General features: G+C 40.0%; 1 protein-coding gene across 3 annotated transcripts in view; it reads right to left on the bottom strand.

The window, feature by feature from the left end:
- Window positions 1–644: 644 nt before the first annotated feature.
- Window positions 645–15,458, bottom strand: part of LOC5579337 (gamma-glutamyltranspeptidase 1) — a 171,012-nt gene continuing 156,198 nt past the window's right edge. For all 3 annotated transcript variants that reach the window (XM_021848647.1, XM_021848658.1, XM_021848651.1), the window contains 3 exons: window positions 13,359–14,156; window positions 1,283–1,708; window positions 645–1,221 (listed from right to left, as the gene is read on the bottom strand). In XM_021848647.1, the coding sequence (XP_021704339.1) occupies window positions 708–1,221; window positions 1,283–1,708; window positions 13,359–14,156 (1,738 nt within the window). In that variant the 3' untranslated portion in view covers window positions 645–707. The remainder of the gene's footprint in view (window positions 1,222–1,282; window positions 1,709–13,358; window positions 14,157–15,458) is intronic.

Raw genomic sequence — 15,458 nt, 5'->3', positions numbered from 1 at the left:
GTACCTGAGTAGAGAGTACCATGACCTGTCAGTGTCAGACGATATACGAATGCGAAAATGGCAGCTTTGGCTAAGGCTTAGTAAATAACTGTAAAAGTGCTCTTGAACGCTGAGCTGAGATGCCGACTCTGCCACAGACGTTAATGCCAAGAAGAAAGGTGACGCAGATGTATAGAATGCGGTAGACTTTATAGCGCTGAACGAGATTTTTAGCCCTAGGCTAGCTCGTCTCGGGACTAACGGCTTTTCTTCCCATCCGAAGGAAGTCATCACTATAACTTTTTACGTTTTAAATGACTATCTCGGGGATGGGATTCTATTTCAAGTTCTCGGCGTGAGAGGTGTGTGTTTTAACAACTACACCAGTTCCGTTTCCCTGTGTCGGAAGAAAGAATTTTGGAAATATTTTGGAATGGAATGGAAATAATTCAGCGGGGAACCAAGTAGTGGTCAGTGATTTCGTGGAAAACCACTAAGACTGTAGAATAAATCCTGCGAACCTTACGTTCTGGGCAACTGGAGGAGTATTGCCCCAGATCGACGACGGTGGAGTCCTACAGTACGTCCGGCAAGCTACGTGAAGCGACGCTATAGCCAACAAGATATAAAGGTAGGTAATTGTAGAAATATTTTCTAGGATTTGATATTTGTAATAAAAAAGTGTTTTAAACTGCATTTTATTCGTATAAAACCCAGTCTGCGTAGGACTACGCAACTAGTTCTACACTTCCCCCTCGCCTTGAATCATAGGCTGCGGACACCTCGTGGTGTGCATTTTTAGCGATTGCTGTCGCTGCAGCAAAACCAGCATCTGGCGTCTTTTCTCGCACATCGTGCCCTCGTTTACGCAATCCCTCCAGAATGGCTTCGTCAAAACCCGCTTCGTAGTCCACCCACATTGGAGCCAACTGATGATGGAGACGCCTAGCATTCATTACCGTTTCGAGTTCCTCTCCAAAGAACAGATACCGGAGAAGAAGTGTAACGGTGGCCGTTGTAATGCGTGAACCACCTGCTCCACCAACCACCATTTGAACTCCTTCGGCCTTATTCGTTACAATTGTGGGTGTCATTGATGAAAGAGGTCGCTTCCCAGGAACGATGAAATTTGCCGGTGATGGAGGCAAACCGTATGTATTGACCGTTCCAGGTGACGAAAAATCATCCATTTCGTCGTTGAGGATTATTCCCGTTGATCGGGAACGAATTTTGGCACCCAATCTGGAAAATGAGCAAAACGCAGGTTAGCATTGATAAACTATGAGCAATACACTAAATATACAAATAATTGATAGTGCTTGTTGCGGACACCGCATCTCCATTAGCTGCCAGTACACAAATATGCGCTGTGCCATGATCCTCTGGATTGGCGAATTCCGCTCCGTAATGATTGTATTTGTCAAAAGTTTCATTGTCATGAATTTGACTGCGTACATACTCCGCATAACTTGGGCTGGATAAATTAGTCAACAAGCCATGGGCCGATGTGAGGTAGGTCGGGTCCCCAACCTTCGTTCTAAGACCATAGCCGAATTTGAAACTTTCCACAACTCGGTGCCAGGTCAAGGGATCCGTTACGTTCAGATCGTTGTATCCGTCTAGAACTTTTAGCATGAAGTTTTGTAGCGTTCCACTTCCAGGCAACGGAAACGAATGTACTTCACTTTTACCACGAACCGTTATCGTTGAAGGAGCTTCCCACTTGGGTCTGAAATGTAAAACGTTGCATATAAGTTAAATGTATTTAACCCTTAAAAGGAGTGGACGACTTTGTTGCAATCTTTTGGTCATATCTGCTGTCCCTATAGAGCGGTTCTCAAAATTATAACGGTTTTGTACAGGGGAATAGTTGCACCTCCAAATGCATTCACAAATATTTGATTACACTGCGGAATACGTTTTTGTCTCAAGCACCAAAATACCACTATTTACTCAATAAGGGGTTGCTGAATCCATTGCCGTTTTCAAAAATATCATAACACGTCTAGTTTTTGAAATATTGACTGTTGAAAATGCTATATTTGACGACTTCAGCCAACTTACATACAAGTTTTCCAACTTGTATGGTAATTTATTTGCCTAATGTGTCACAAAATTCAAACTTCATGTGTTAAATACTTTTCAACAAAGTTCATAATTCTTCCGCTGGTAAAATACTATTTTTTGATGGTTCTGAAAAGTATTGTCTTATGCCATATATATCTACTAGAGACACATAATTTGATCCTTGAGACACGCAAAAATGTCTTTTTTGTTACCCTGTGTTATCGGTGAACATTCCGGGCACATGGTCCAAATGTCAAACGTGAATTACACATAATGGTTGAAGCATCTTGAAAAATCCATGGTCGAAATGTAGTTTACACCAAATATTCCACCAGTGATTATTTGTAAAATTTCTATATATTTCTGATGTATTTATGTGAATGTGGGTAAATTTAGTATTTATTAAGTCATGAGATCTCCTGTGGAACTTTTTTGGACTTCCCAGTATGCAATATGTTGATTCTACAACCCAAATCTAATGTTTATTACTATATTGTGACATATGGAATTAAATTTACTGAACATAAGAAGACCATCGGGAGCCCATTATTAGGAAATACTAATTGTGTGAAACACCATATAATACTGTTCCATTTTGGATTTAGCTCAGTAGGTCAGGTGAATTGAAATTTATATATAACAATTATTTTGTTGTTGGTGTTCCCTTAGTGGACAGTCCCCTATAGTCGCACTAGTGGCTTTTTACTGCCGTTTTGCTATAAATCTTTTCAAAATAATGTTTGACATGAAGGTTAGGAGCTATTTATCTAAGTACCATTGATACACAGTTTGGTTTTGTTCAATAAATGATCGAAATAATTAGTTTTGCTTAAAATTTGAGCTCCCTTGCACCTATAGTAAACCTATTGTTCCTATAGTAGCACTACTGAGAGAAACAATTATTTATTATACGAAATAATTGATGAATTACGAACTTTTTTTACATCAAAGGAAAGCTTTTGATCCACACTTTGTAGGAAAAATATAAACGTACGGGTTTGATTAGTATTTTGCCAACGCCGTGATGCTAGTGCTACTATAGGAACAGAAATTAGAAATAGTGCTACTATAGGCACATGTATTCCTATAGTGGCACAAGCGATAATGAATACAAAGATATGAGTTTTCGTAGTTCTCACATTTTTCCCACAAAACCAAGATAAAAAGCTTTCAGATGATGTAAAAATAATGACGCTACTGTTATTTTTCGATTTTATACAAATATTTGTTCATAGCTATGCGACTATTGGTACATCGACCCTACATAAATATAAAGATAAGGTCGATCATTATGCTCGAGATGTAACTATAGTTTCTGTTTTTAATTTTGGAACAGCGATGCTTTGTTGTTGAAATTCTTAATATCATGGAAAAATCATTATAAGAATCCTGAAAAGCATTTGAGGATTTTGATTAGAATCTTGAGAAGATTGTGCTGAGAATCCTTACTTAGTTATATGGCTTTACATCATGTATCTTGATAAAGCCTCGCCAACAATATTTCGCCAATTCACTCGGTTCATGGCCGCTTCTCTCCATCCTCGACTGTGACCCACGCTCTCCAGGTCCTGGTGCACCTGGTCAATCCACCTAGCTCGCTGCGCCCCACGCCTTCTTGTTCCGACCGGATTCGTAGCGAACACCATCTTTACAGGGTTGTTGTCCGGCATTCTTGCAACATGCCCTGCCCAGCGTATCCTTCCAGCTTTAGCCACCTTCACGATACTGGGTTCGCCGTAGAGGCATTCGAAAACCCCTAGAGCTTGCAAGTCTTGATCGAGCATAGTCCACGTCTCATGCCCATAGAGGATTACCGGTGTTATGAGCGTTTTGTACATCGTGCATTTGGTGCGGGGGTGAATCTTTCTTGGCCGCAGTTTCTTCTGGAGCCGAAGTGCCTTCGTATTTCGCGACTAACGTTATTGTCAGCCGTCAACAAGGATCCGAGGTAGACGAACTCGCCCACCACCTCGAAGTTATCCCCGTCCATCGTTACACTGCTTCCTAGGCGGGCCCTGTCGGGCTCAGTTCCGCTTAACAGCATGTACTTGTTTTCGACGCATTCACCATTAGCCCGGCTCTTGTTACCTCGCGTTTTAGGCGGGTGAACAAATCTGCCACCGTTTCAAATTTTCTCCCAATAATATCCATGTCGTCCGCGAAGCAAACAATTTGTCCGGATCTCGTGAAAATCGTGCCTCGACTGTTAAGTCCGGCTCTCCGCATGACACCTTCAAGCGCAATATTGAACAACAGGCACGAAAGTCCGTCGCCCTGTCGTAGTCTCCGCCGAGACTCGAACGAACTGGAGTGTTCACCCGAGATCTTCACGCAATTTTGCACACCGTCCATCGTTGCTCCGATGAATCTTGTGAGCTTCCCGGGAAAGCTGTTCTCGTTCATGATTTTCCATAGCTCTACGTGGTCGATACCATCGTATGCCGCCTTAAAATCGATGAACAAATGGTGTGTAGGGATCTGGTACTCACGGCATTTCTGGAGGATTTGCCGCACAGAAAAGATCTGGTCTGTTGTCGAGCGGCCGTCGATGAAACCTGCTTGATAACTTCCCACGAACTCGTTTGCTATAGGTGATAGGCGACGGAAGAGAATCTGGGATATCACTTTGTAGGCGGCGTTTTCGTGGTGGCGTGGTGATTGCACGATAATTTTCACACTCCAGTTTGTCGCCCTTTTAGTAGATAGGGCATATAATGCCTTGCTTCCACTCCTCCGGTAGCTGTTCCGTTTCCCAGATTCTGACTATCAGCCGATGCAGACAACCGGCCAATCTGTCCGGGCCCATCTTGATGAGTTCGGCTCCGATACCATCCTTGCTAGCGGCCTTGTTGTTCTTGAGCTGTTGAATGGCATCCTTAACTTCCCCCATCGTGGGAGCTGGTTGGTTTCCACTGTCCGCTGTGCTGACGTAGCAATCGCCTTCGCTGTTCTGACCTTCTGTGCCTGTGTTCTCTGCGCCATTCAAGTTCATCGTAGTGCTGCTTCCACCATTTGATCACCTCGTGTCCGTCCGTCAAGGTGCTCCCATCCTTATCCCGGCACATTTCTGCTCGCGGAACGAAACATTTGCGGGATGTGTTGAGCTTCTGATAGAACTTCCGCGTTTCTTGAGTACGGTACAGCAACTCCATCTCTTGGCATTCCACCTCTTCCAGGCGGCACTTTTTGTCCCGGAATAGGCGGGTTTGCTGTTTTCGCTTCAGTCTGTATCGTTCCACGTTTTGTCGCGTACCATGCTGCAGCATTGCAGCCCGCCGCTTGGCACTCTTCGTCGAACCAATCGTTTCTTGAGCTCCGTTCCACATACACCCGATTCTGTTTTTGCACGGGGGATGCGTACCGTGCAAAAAAAGTTTTCAGTTCAAAATTTCAAAAACCGTGTAAAAAAAGTAACACCATTTCTCGACGTTTCATGCAAAAATAAGGTTTTGGTGGAAAAAAATGTATGGAAACTTTTTTTGCACGGCCGTGTAAAATAAATCCGTGCAAAAACAGAATCGGGTGTATCCGACAATGCTTTCGACATCGTCGTTAATGGCTGCTTTGACTGTCCTCCAGCAGTCCTCAAGAGGGGCCCTATCAAGCTCGCCCTCATCCGGCAACGCTGCCTCAAGATTCTGCTCGTACGCATTAACGACATCCGGTTGTTTTAGTCGCGCTAGATTGTACCGAGACGGGCGTCGGTACCGTACATCGTTGATGACGGATAGTTTTGGTCGCAGTTTCACCATCACCCAAGCCATCACCAGATAGTGGTCGGAATCAATGTTGGCGCCACGTCGGTTATGTCGGAGAAGTGCCACCGATTTGCAATTTTGCTGAGGCGATCTTCAGGTGTACCGATACGGGAGGCTGTGCTGGAAATAGGTGCTATGAATGGCCATATTCTTGGAGGCGGCAAAATCTATCCGTTCTCGTTCGTCAGCCGGTGGGCGCTGAACTTTCCAATCGTCGGTCTGAACTCCTCCTCCTGGCCAACATGAGCGTTCAAATCTCCTATGATGATCTTGACGTCGTGGCTTGTGCAGCGGTCGTATTCTGGATTCTGAATTCTGGAAGATTTCTGATGAGAATTCTGGAAAGCTTTTCTTGAGAATCCTTAAAGCTTTCTGAAGAGATCGGTGGTAGATGTCAAATGAGATCCCTTAGAGGTTTCTGATGAGAATCCTTGACGGTTTTGGCAAGAATACTGAGAAAAATGTGATTAAGGATACTCATCAGAGTCCTTTAATAAATCTTATTAAAAAATTCTCAGGATACTCGTCAAAATACTTTCAGAGTTCTCATCAGAATTCTCTCAAGATTCTCATAAGAAGCCACTAGCTATTCTCATTGAGTCTTCAGGATTCTTCTTAGAAATTCTATCCGGATTCTTTTTGAAATGCAATCAGGATTCTCATAGAAATTCTATCAGGATTCTCTTTTTTTAAATTCTATCAAACACTATTCAATTCTATCGTTAAAACTCTTTCAAGATCCTTTTCAGAATCCTCAGGATTCGCTTTAGAATTCTTTCAGAAGTCTCTTCACATTCCTTTCAGAAGTCTCTTTAGACTCCTTTAAGGAGTCTCTTACGAATTATTTCAGGACACTCTTCAGAATCCTTTCAGGACTCTCTTCAGAAAACACTGAGGATTCTATTCAGAATCCTCTCAGGATTTTCTACACGATCCACTTAGGATTCTCTTCAGAATCCTCTTAGGATTCTCATCAAGATACTGTCAGGATTATCTTTAGAATCTTCTCAGGTTTCTCTTCAGAATCTTCTCAGGATTCTCTTCAGAATCCTATCAGGATATTCTCTTTTGAATCCTCTCTTGCTTCTCTTCAGAATTCTCTTCAGAATCCTCTCAGAAGTCTTTTAACAATCTTTACAAAAATTCTCTTTAGAATCTTCTGAGGATTCTCTTCGGAAGCCTCTCAAGAATCACTTCAGATTCCTCTCAGAATTCTCTTGAGATTCCTCTCAGAATTCTCTAGAGAATCTACTCAGGATTCTTGTCAGAATTTATTAAAAATTTTCTTCAGAGTCCTGCCAGGTTTCACTTCAGAATCCATTCTCTTCAGAATCCATTCAGGATTCTATTCAGAATCCTTTCAAATCTCATCAGACTCTACTAAGAATTCTCTTCTGTAGAGAATCCTGAGTGGATTCTGAAGAGAATCCTGTGTAGATCGTAAAGGGAACATGATTATCTTTAGGATACTCTCAGAATTCTCTGCAGAATCCACTCAGTATTCTCTTCAGAATCTTCTAAGGATTTTTTTTAAGAATCCTATTTAAATGCTCTTCCGAATACTCTCAGAATTCTCTTCAGAATCCTATCAGAAGTCTCTTCAAAATCCACTCAGGATTATTGGCAAATCCCCTCAGGGTTCTCTTCAAAATCCACTCAGAATTCTCCTCAGAATCTTCTCAGGATTATCTTCCGAATCCTCTCAAGATTTTTCTCAAAGGATTCATTTCAAAATTATCTCAGGATTCGCTTCAGAACCCTCTCAGGATTCTCTTCAGAATCCTCTCAGGAATCTCTTTAGAATCCATTCAGGATTCATTTCAGAATCCTCTCAGGATTCATTTCAGAATCCTCTCAGGATTATCTTCAGAATTATTATACGGTTCTCTTCAGAATTCTCTCAGGATTCTCTTCAGAATCCTATAAAGATTATCTTCAGGATCCTATTAGGATTCTCTTTAGAAACCACTCAGGATTCTCTTCGGAATTCATTAAGGATACTCTTCAGACTCCTCTCAGGATTCTCTGCAGAATCAACTCAAGATTCTCTACAGAATCTGTAAATACTCAACAATCACAAATTGGGAGATTGTCAGTAAACTTATAACACTGTGGAAGAATTACCCGGAATGCGACTTACTTCACCGGAGATCTAACACTGACTAGCTTGAGGCGATTGGAAGACTGATGGCCACATCATGCACACATTAATATTATGATCACAGCATACGCATGCATTACCGTCTCAGCTGTCAGCCAGTAAGGGTAAAGGTATTAAACATACGCATGTAAAGGGAAAAGTAATAAAAATACATACCCCACATTCTCATACTTCTCCAAAAAAAAAATCACGGGCGCCATTCTAGTGTTACCAATATTGATGCAATTAATCATATGATGATGTACTGAATCAGAACTTCTGATTTTTTTTGTTTTTCCTCTCTCACGATATCCTTTTCGGGACTACGAAGCTACTGATGTTTTCTTCGGTTTTCTGTGAGAAAAACAAGCAGATGTATATTTTTTGCTTTTTTGACAGTTTCTTACGAGGTTTCCCATAAGTGCGAGTGCTCTTATGTAAATCTCTTTTTATTTCGTAGTCACGAATTGTTGTTTAATTTCTATATTATTGATAGGTTTCTTCTTTCTCTCTCCATTTTATCTCCCGAAGAAAAGATCTTCAAAATCTCCACAAATTTTGTTTTGGCATTGGAAATGTTTCTTGGTTGAAATGCATCGATATTCGGAGTATTTGACTGTAAACTGCAATTTAAAGTACATAGCTAAGTATGTTGTTTCGCCCATGAAAAGTAAGTTTCTCTGACAGAAATGTTCAAGAAATTTTCTACAGCGAGTAACGTGTGAAGCGCCATATTTTTTCAACAACTGCGTACTATGATTAAATAAAAATGATTTTCTTGACAATTTCTTGCATTGAGAAAGGCGATTCCTTTTCTTTTCAGGTCATAGTGCAAATTATTATATATTCTTAAGGAGATTTTCAGGCTTTTGACTGGTTCATCTACGAACTGCTGTTAAGGACATATAGGATGGGATCCCTGTCATGGCAGTGAAGATGGCTTCCTCACACATACATACACATTTGCCGGTGGTCCACAATGAGAATATATACCGAGGTGAGGAAGAAGACATTTAGTGTGCGTGACATCCGTGTACGGTGCAAAATGTTCCACAACTACAAGCAAGCGACCTTCCATAAGAAGCCGTGTAAATTAGTGACGTAGTTATTTTTGTTTACGTTTTTTTCTCTTTACTAATACATAGCCATTGCTTCTTCTTCCACACCTTAGTATATATTCTCATTGGGTGGTCCATTTTCTTTCTCAAAATATTTCACTTACCTACAAGTAATCACTCCCAAATTGCTAACGGGACATCAGAACACTGTTAACTTTACATTTTTATAGTTTGATAACTAGTAGCTAGTCGAAATTTCACAAATCGTACTTATTTTCAGAACGAACGACAAACTTGTCTATGTTTGTTTACACGTATTCACCCGCGAACGAAGGACACTTTTCATCAAATTATAACATTTTCGCTGCACGTAGAACATCCAACACAGTTTACTTTCACTACTTGTTCATAGAAAAACATCTTCTAGATGGTTTCTACTGGTAACAACTTAAAACTTGACAAACCAGTTTTTGCTTTTTTTTTTTATTTTCTAATTTCAAGTCAGCTGCTTGTTTGCAGTGCTGTCAGGAATGTTGAAGGCTACGTACGACATCAACCAATATTATTCAACGGGCGTGAGAAAGACTCAAATTGATGCAATTATTACTGGCAACGATGTCTTATTTATAATATTTTCACTATTATCAGCAAATATGAGATTTTTTTTGTATACTACTACTTGTTTACATAAATTTGTGGATTTAACGGAGTTTTACCTTAACCCTTAACTATGAGCTCTATAGTTAACACAAACTTTCAACACTTTTTGGTCGCACTGTTGTATCATGTACAATATATGTAGTATGAAAACCTGACACTTTTCGTGCACAACGTCAACGTGGCGATGGCCATAGTGGTTATCACGCCCAATGGTATGGGTGCCCTAGTGTAGATGTAGTTGTGAACCTTAGAGGAAAACAATATGCACTCTGTCTCGAAAAACACCCAGAATCCGGGTATACATTTTTCAAATTGGGTAATATTTCCATATGCATTTTGATGAGTCTGGAAAGCGTGTGCAAGTTTCTTTGAGGAAAACAAAAACAAACTGTGTATGACGAGCGTATGCTAGTCTACGTGTGTTCAAATGTCACTAAGCTCTATTCACGTGACAGACGTGTATTTTCCAATTTTATGTTCACCTGTTATTGATGTCGTAGTATTCCATATTCAAGTAGTAGTAGAGTATTCACATCAGCAGCCGTTGAAATATATTTCAACATTCGCGCCGATAAATGGGATGTTGTCTGACTCCATGGCTTTAGAAGCCGGCTGTCATAATTGAGCAATCACTTCATCCTTAATATTGCGATTTTTTTTCACCGCTTAGACTTTAATGATCTGAAATTCGTCTTTCTCAGATGTTGCCCTCAAATAGGTAAACTGCCATTACCCATATATGGGTATTCGGGCGTAAAATAAATTATTTGAAAAATACGCAAATATGAGTAATTTAATTTTATTTAATCTTCCATTATCATTTAGAATTGAATTGAAATTTATGATTAACATAACAATTGAAACTTTATTATTAAATAAAACTTGATGAGATCGAGTAATATCATTTTAAGGTCATTTTGAACTATACGAAATCTGCCCCCACCCTGTACCATTTTTTCAATGGAATTGCTCCTCGCTTAAGAGCATTCAGAACAGCAATTTATCCGCTGAGACGTCTTCGGTCAGCATCCTTTGATCAATGTTGAAACTGGGAATAGAGCAAGTTGAAATAACTGCTCAAAACAGTGACTTACTTACCTTCGCGAAGAATTAGTAAGAATTCCAACTTGTGATTGCCGCACCATAATTGTCAACAATTCTTATTATAGGCCTATTCACATGACATCTCAAATCAGCTGATCGGGAAGCACTTTGACAGTTCTTCTATGAAAATGACAGGCCCGTGTTAGCACCAGTCCTCCACCGATGTAAACAAATGCATAGACGGATCTGTCACATGAAAAGGCCTATTTCATCCAAATATGGGTAACCGACACTACCCATATTTGGGTAAATCAACTAAGCTCATAATATGGGTAAAATTTACCAATTTTTATTGGTAAGTTTTACTCATATTATGCGTTTTATATGTGAAACCCATAAATGAGTAAATGAATTATCAATTTATGGGTAATCTGATCTTAGCGTGAAGGTTGGGTATCGATTCCCGTCGACGCCGTCGGGATGTTCTTAGGCTGATCACTTCTTCCTTCGAAAGCGTTACTAACCCGATACAGGCCCATGTGTTGATGGATTCGATTTGTAGGGTCCCAGGTGTGTGTGGAGGCCTTCCTGTGCGTCTGTACTTAGGCTTAGTACCAGAAATAGGCGGACGTAAAACTACAACTAATGCCAAAGGGTGTAGGTTGGCCAGAAAAAAAGTAGAATAATAAATAATGCGCTCTCGGCTAGGCATTGAATGTACAATAGATAACGTTGTGTAAGGATGGGTATCTAATTCTTTCGAAAGCGGTCCACGTAATTATTGAGTTTAAATCGAATTCAGGTTAACTTCCGCGTCCATGAGTCATCACGTGGTGTAGGGGTAACGCGCCCTATCTAGTGAACAAAGAGTCTTGAGTTCAATTCTCACCGATAAGACGTGTAACTTTTTCGCAAATTTCACATCAATTTGTCCAATTTATTACAATTGCGACGTATATGTAATGTATTGTTTTTTAGTAGTTGTTAACAATGATTTGCTCACAGCTCAGGTGATCCTAAAGTTTTACACGATGCATCATGGGGGTTACACTCAATTTTTGCGCGAAGGACTTCAATGTTTTTTTCCTACTAAAATTTGTATGTGGTCTTCAAAAAATATAATGTAACAATTGTAATGCTGCATTATTTTTGAATTTTAGTCCTTCAATTGCTGAGAAAATAAACCAGTTTTTTTTTAGTAAAAAAATATTTTTGTCAAAATCGGGTTTCGTTTTACTTCGTCGTAAGCGCTATTATTCGTCGTATCAAACTTAAAATGTTCCACTACGGCGGATATTCCAACTTACTTGCAATATAGATTCATTTTCCAAGTGTATTTTTGTGAAAGCTGTCATGGTTTGTACACTTGTACACCAGAAATGAACTACTGTATTTCGTTAAATAACTTCAGTTCAATTATCCACTTCAATTATCCTCTATTTCGCTGAAATCGCATGGACGAACACGATTTGAGAGAAATGCTTAAACGATCGACACCAGCCACAGCGCTTTATGATACAAGTTTTTTCCCACCCCCCTGTGTGACTTACTTCGCCGGGCACTTATTTTCATTATGGAAAACCTTCGTGTTTCTTCACTGCAGGATTTGTTTCCAATCACGCGCCGTAAAACTTCTATAATTCACGAAATTTTATGAAATTTCCTCAACGACCTAGTAAAATCAAGAATGTAAACATTCTTCAATCCGCCGTACTGAGAAAAAAGCGACGGATTGAGAATACGGCAAGATGCATTTTCTTTGCATTATTTCCTAAAAGAGATCAAGATTTATCAAAATCTTATTGTACAATGCTCAAGCCGTTTTGAGAAAGAATTGTTTGGCATCGGTTTGTATCAGCATCATTCACTGCAATGCTGGGAAAATTGCAGTTCTCACTGATCAATGATTAATACGATGGATACTAGCACATCACCCTACATGGGAAGTAAAATTAAGTAATTGCCTTTCGAATAAACAATAGAGAATTTAAATTTAACGTAATACTGACAACACCATTTTGTATATTTAAACTTTTGCACGGGAGTATATGGGTCCAGAATGTCCTTACTTTACCACCAATCATTTAAATTTGCTGGAATATTTGATGTGTCACAGTACAGATATCAACATTAGGTTTAGGGGTTCTAGGGAATCGCATACTTACAATTTCACATGAGATCGCAAGACTTGGTACAGACTAAATTTGAAATACATTCGAAATATATTGATATTTTACCAACAATCATTGGTGGAATATTAGATGTACACTACATTTTCAGTCAAAAGCCCGGATTGTCCACCAGTATCCAAATTTTTGTGGATACATTTGGAGGTGCAACTGTTTCCCTGCACAGAACCGTTAAATATTTGAAAATTAAATGATGTTAACAAAATAATCAAACCAAGTCGCCTATTAAGGTGAAGATTAATCGAAGCCACACCTCAGATTTTCAAGAGCACAATTATGAAAATCAAGACCTGAATTTAAGTTGAAAACTTGATCGATTTGCCACCACCAGTGAGTGACCAACCGATCAAGTTTTCAGCTAGAACCGTTGTCTGATTTTCTAGATTTATGCTCTTGGGAATTTGAGGAGCGGCTTTGGTTCATCTTTACTTTAAGGAATAATGAAATGTGCTCGATAACTTACTCATAATTGTAAAAATCGTCCTCTGTGAGAATGCTGTCGAATGATTTCAAATCTTGCATTAGTTTCGGTAGCAGAGTTCCATTTCTGCTGTACAAAGAGTGTACCCCTTCGTTTGCAATGATCTCCAAGCTATCGGCCAGTGCCAATCGTTTGATATAGTCTCCTTCCCTCCACGTGTCATTTGTATTTGGATTGATGAATACCTCACGAAGTGATGGTTCTGCGTGAATTTTGGCTTTGGTTCTGGACAGGATTCTTTCTAAATATCCGGTGACCATGTGACCTTTCCTACACAAATCGATGGTAGGTTGAACCAAATTTTTCCATTCTAGTTTACCATACTTCTGATGTAGCACCCAATATCCTTTCAATTCGCCGGGTACGGCTATCAAAAGTCCTCGTTTATCTTTGGTAGAATTATCCGCTTTCACCATCATATCCTCCGTGGCAGCAGCCGGTGCGGTTTCTCTAGCATTCAATGTCTCTACGCGGTCGTTTGCCCTATCGTAGATCGTCAGTAGAAATCCTCCGCCGATGCCCATGCTCTGAGGACACGTCACCCCTTCGCAGAACAGAGTTGCTATTGCAGCGTCGGCTGCAGTTCCATTCATGCGAAGGATTTGCGCTCCAATTGCTGCACATTCGTGCCCATTGGCGACCACTGCTCCTCCGTGCCGATCGGTGGCAATTTGCTGTGAATCACGTCTTTTAAGTCCATAGTACAGCCCTCCAGCCAGCGAGATTATAATGATAGTTAATACAAACGCGATGAGTGTAATCTTCCTTCGGTATGGATTTCTGCGAAAAAATATCCGAGAGAAACTAAAATCAATTGTTATGTACAATATAACATTTGGGTATGTAGTATTTAAATGAACTTCTTAACCCTCCGCATGCGGAAATCAAGTAATAAATCAAGGGTAATATTGGTCGGATTGAACAATATAAAAAAAAAAAAAAACGGTTTCAATGCATGAATGATGCTTCTTTCTCATGTATTCATAGTGGAACACTTTTTCAACGGAAGTTTTGGAAGTCTTTCAGATCGCTCTTTTGAAACGACGCGTATTACTTACAATTGACTATCCACAATCGTTTATCACGCTCACTAGCATAAGGATCGTTCCTTTGCCTGCTCCAATCTAAAAAGATCACTCGTCTTTTGGCTTGAGCGGCTTTTTATAGCGTGTTAGAACTGGAGAAGGAAAATTAGTTGGTTTGTGCTTGGTATTATATTTTATAATTTCAACATTCATGAGCTTTCAAGGTGGAAATGTGGGCCTCGTGCCCTTGCGGTTAGTGTTACCAGGCATTTAAGCGCATCGTGTCATGAGGTGTGGGTTCGATTCCCGCTTCAGCCATTGAAACTTTTCGTCAGGAATGTTTCTCGGCTGTGCCACTAGAGCATGCTTGTCCGTTGTGCTTGTCTAGTGTTAAGTTATAGTCTGTGCAGCTTAATGGCGTGAAAAAAAAAGAATTAAAGCCATACCTCAAGTTTTCAAGGGCACAAAACTACAAAATCAGAGATCCGAGCTGCAAACTGATAGATTTATCACTTTATGGTGGTGACGCTATCTGGGTCTGTAGGATTGTGCCATTGAAAATTTGAGGTATGACTTCGATTCATCTTCACTCAACACAACAGATTTTCTCGAAAATTAAATTTAGTCATGCGTAAATTTTTCAACTTTTCGAAACAATGATTTTCGTGATTTTGTATGATATGACACTACCAAAGCTCCATGCCTCACTCCACCGTAACGCAAGCAGAGTTGCACAATTTCAGTCATATCAGCTGATGGCTGATGGACTAAAACTATCAATATCAGTTGCGAACTATCAATATCACATTGAACTGACAACCAACAGCGGTGATGCGCACTCTAGATCACAATCACTGCAGAACGAGTGATCACGTTTACCCATGCTATTAATGTTTTTCAGTGACCAACACACAGTTTTAATCGTACTATCAAGAATATCGTACCAATAAATTGCCATTTTATTTGCTTAATTTAAGGCTAAATTTGACCCATCAGTGATATCCATAGTCTATCGCCATCAATGCACTGGTGATGGAGTAGACAGCATGATGTTGAT

The sequence above is a fragment of the Aedes aegypti genome, chromosome 1 (genome assembly GCF_002204515.2).
Source record: "Aedes aegypti strain LVP_AGWG chromosome 1, AaegL5.0 Primary Assembly, whole genome shotgun sequence".
NCBI classification, from domain to species: domain Eukaryota; kingdom Metazoa; phylum Arthropoda; class Insecta; order Diptera; family Culicidae; genus Aedes; species Aedes aegypti.
This window is presented reverse-complemented; position numbering and strand designations above follow the sequence as displayed.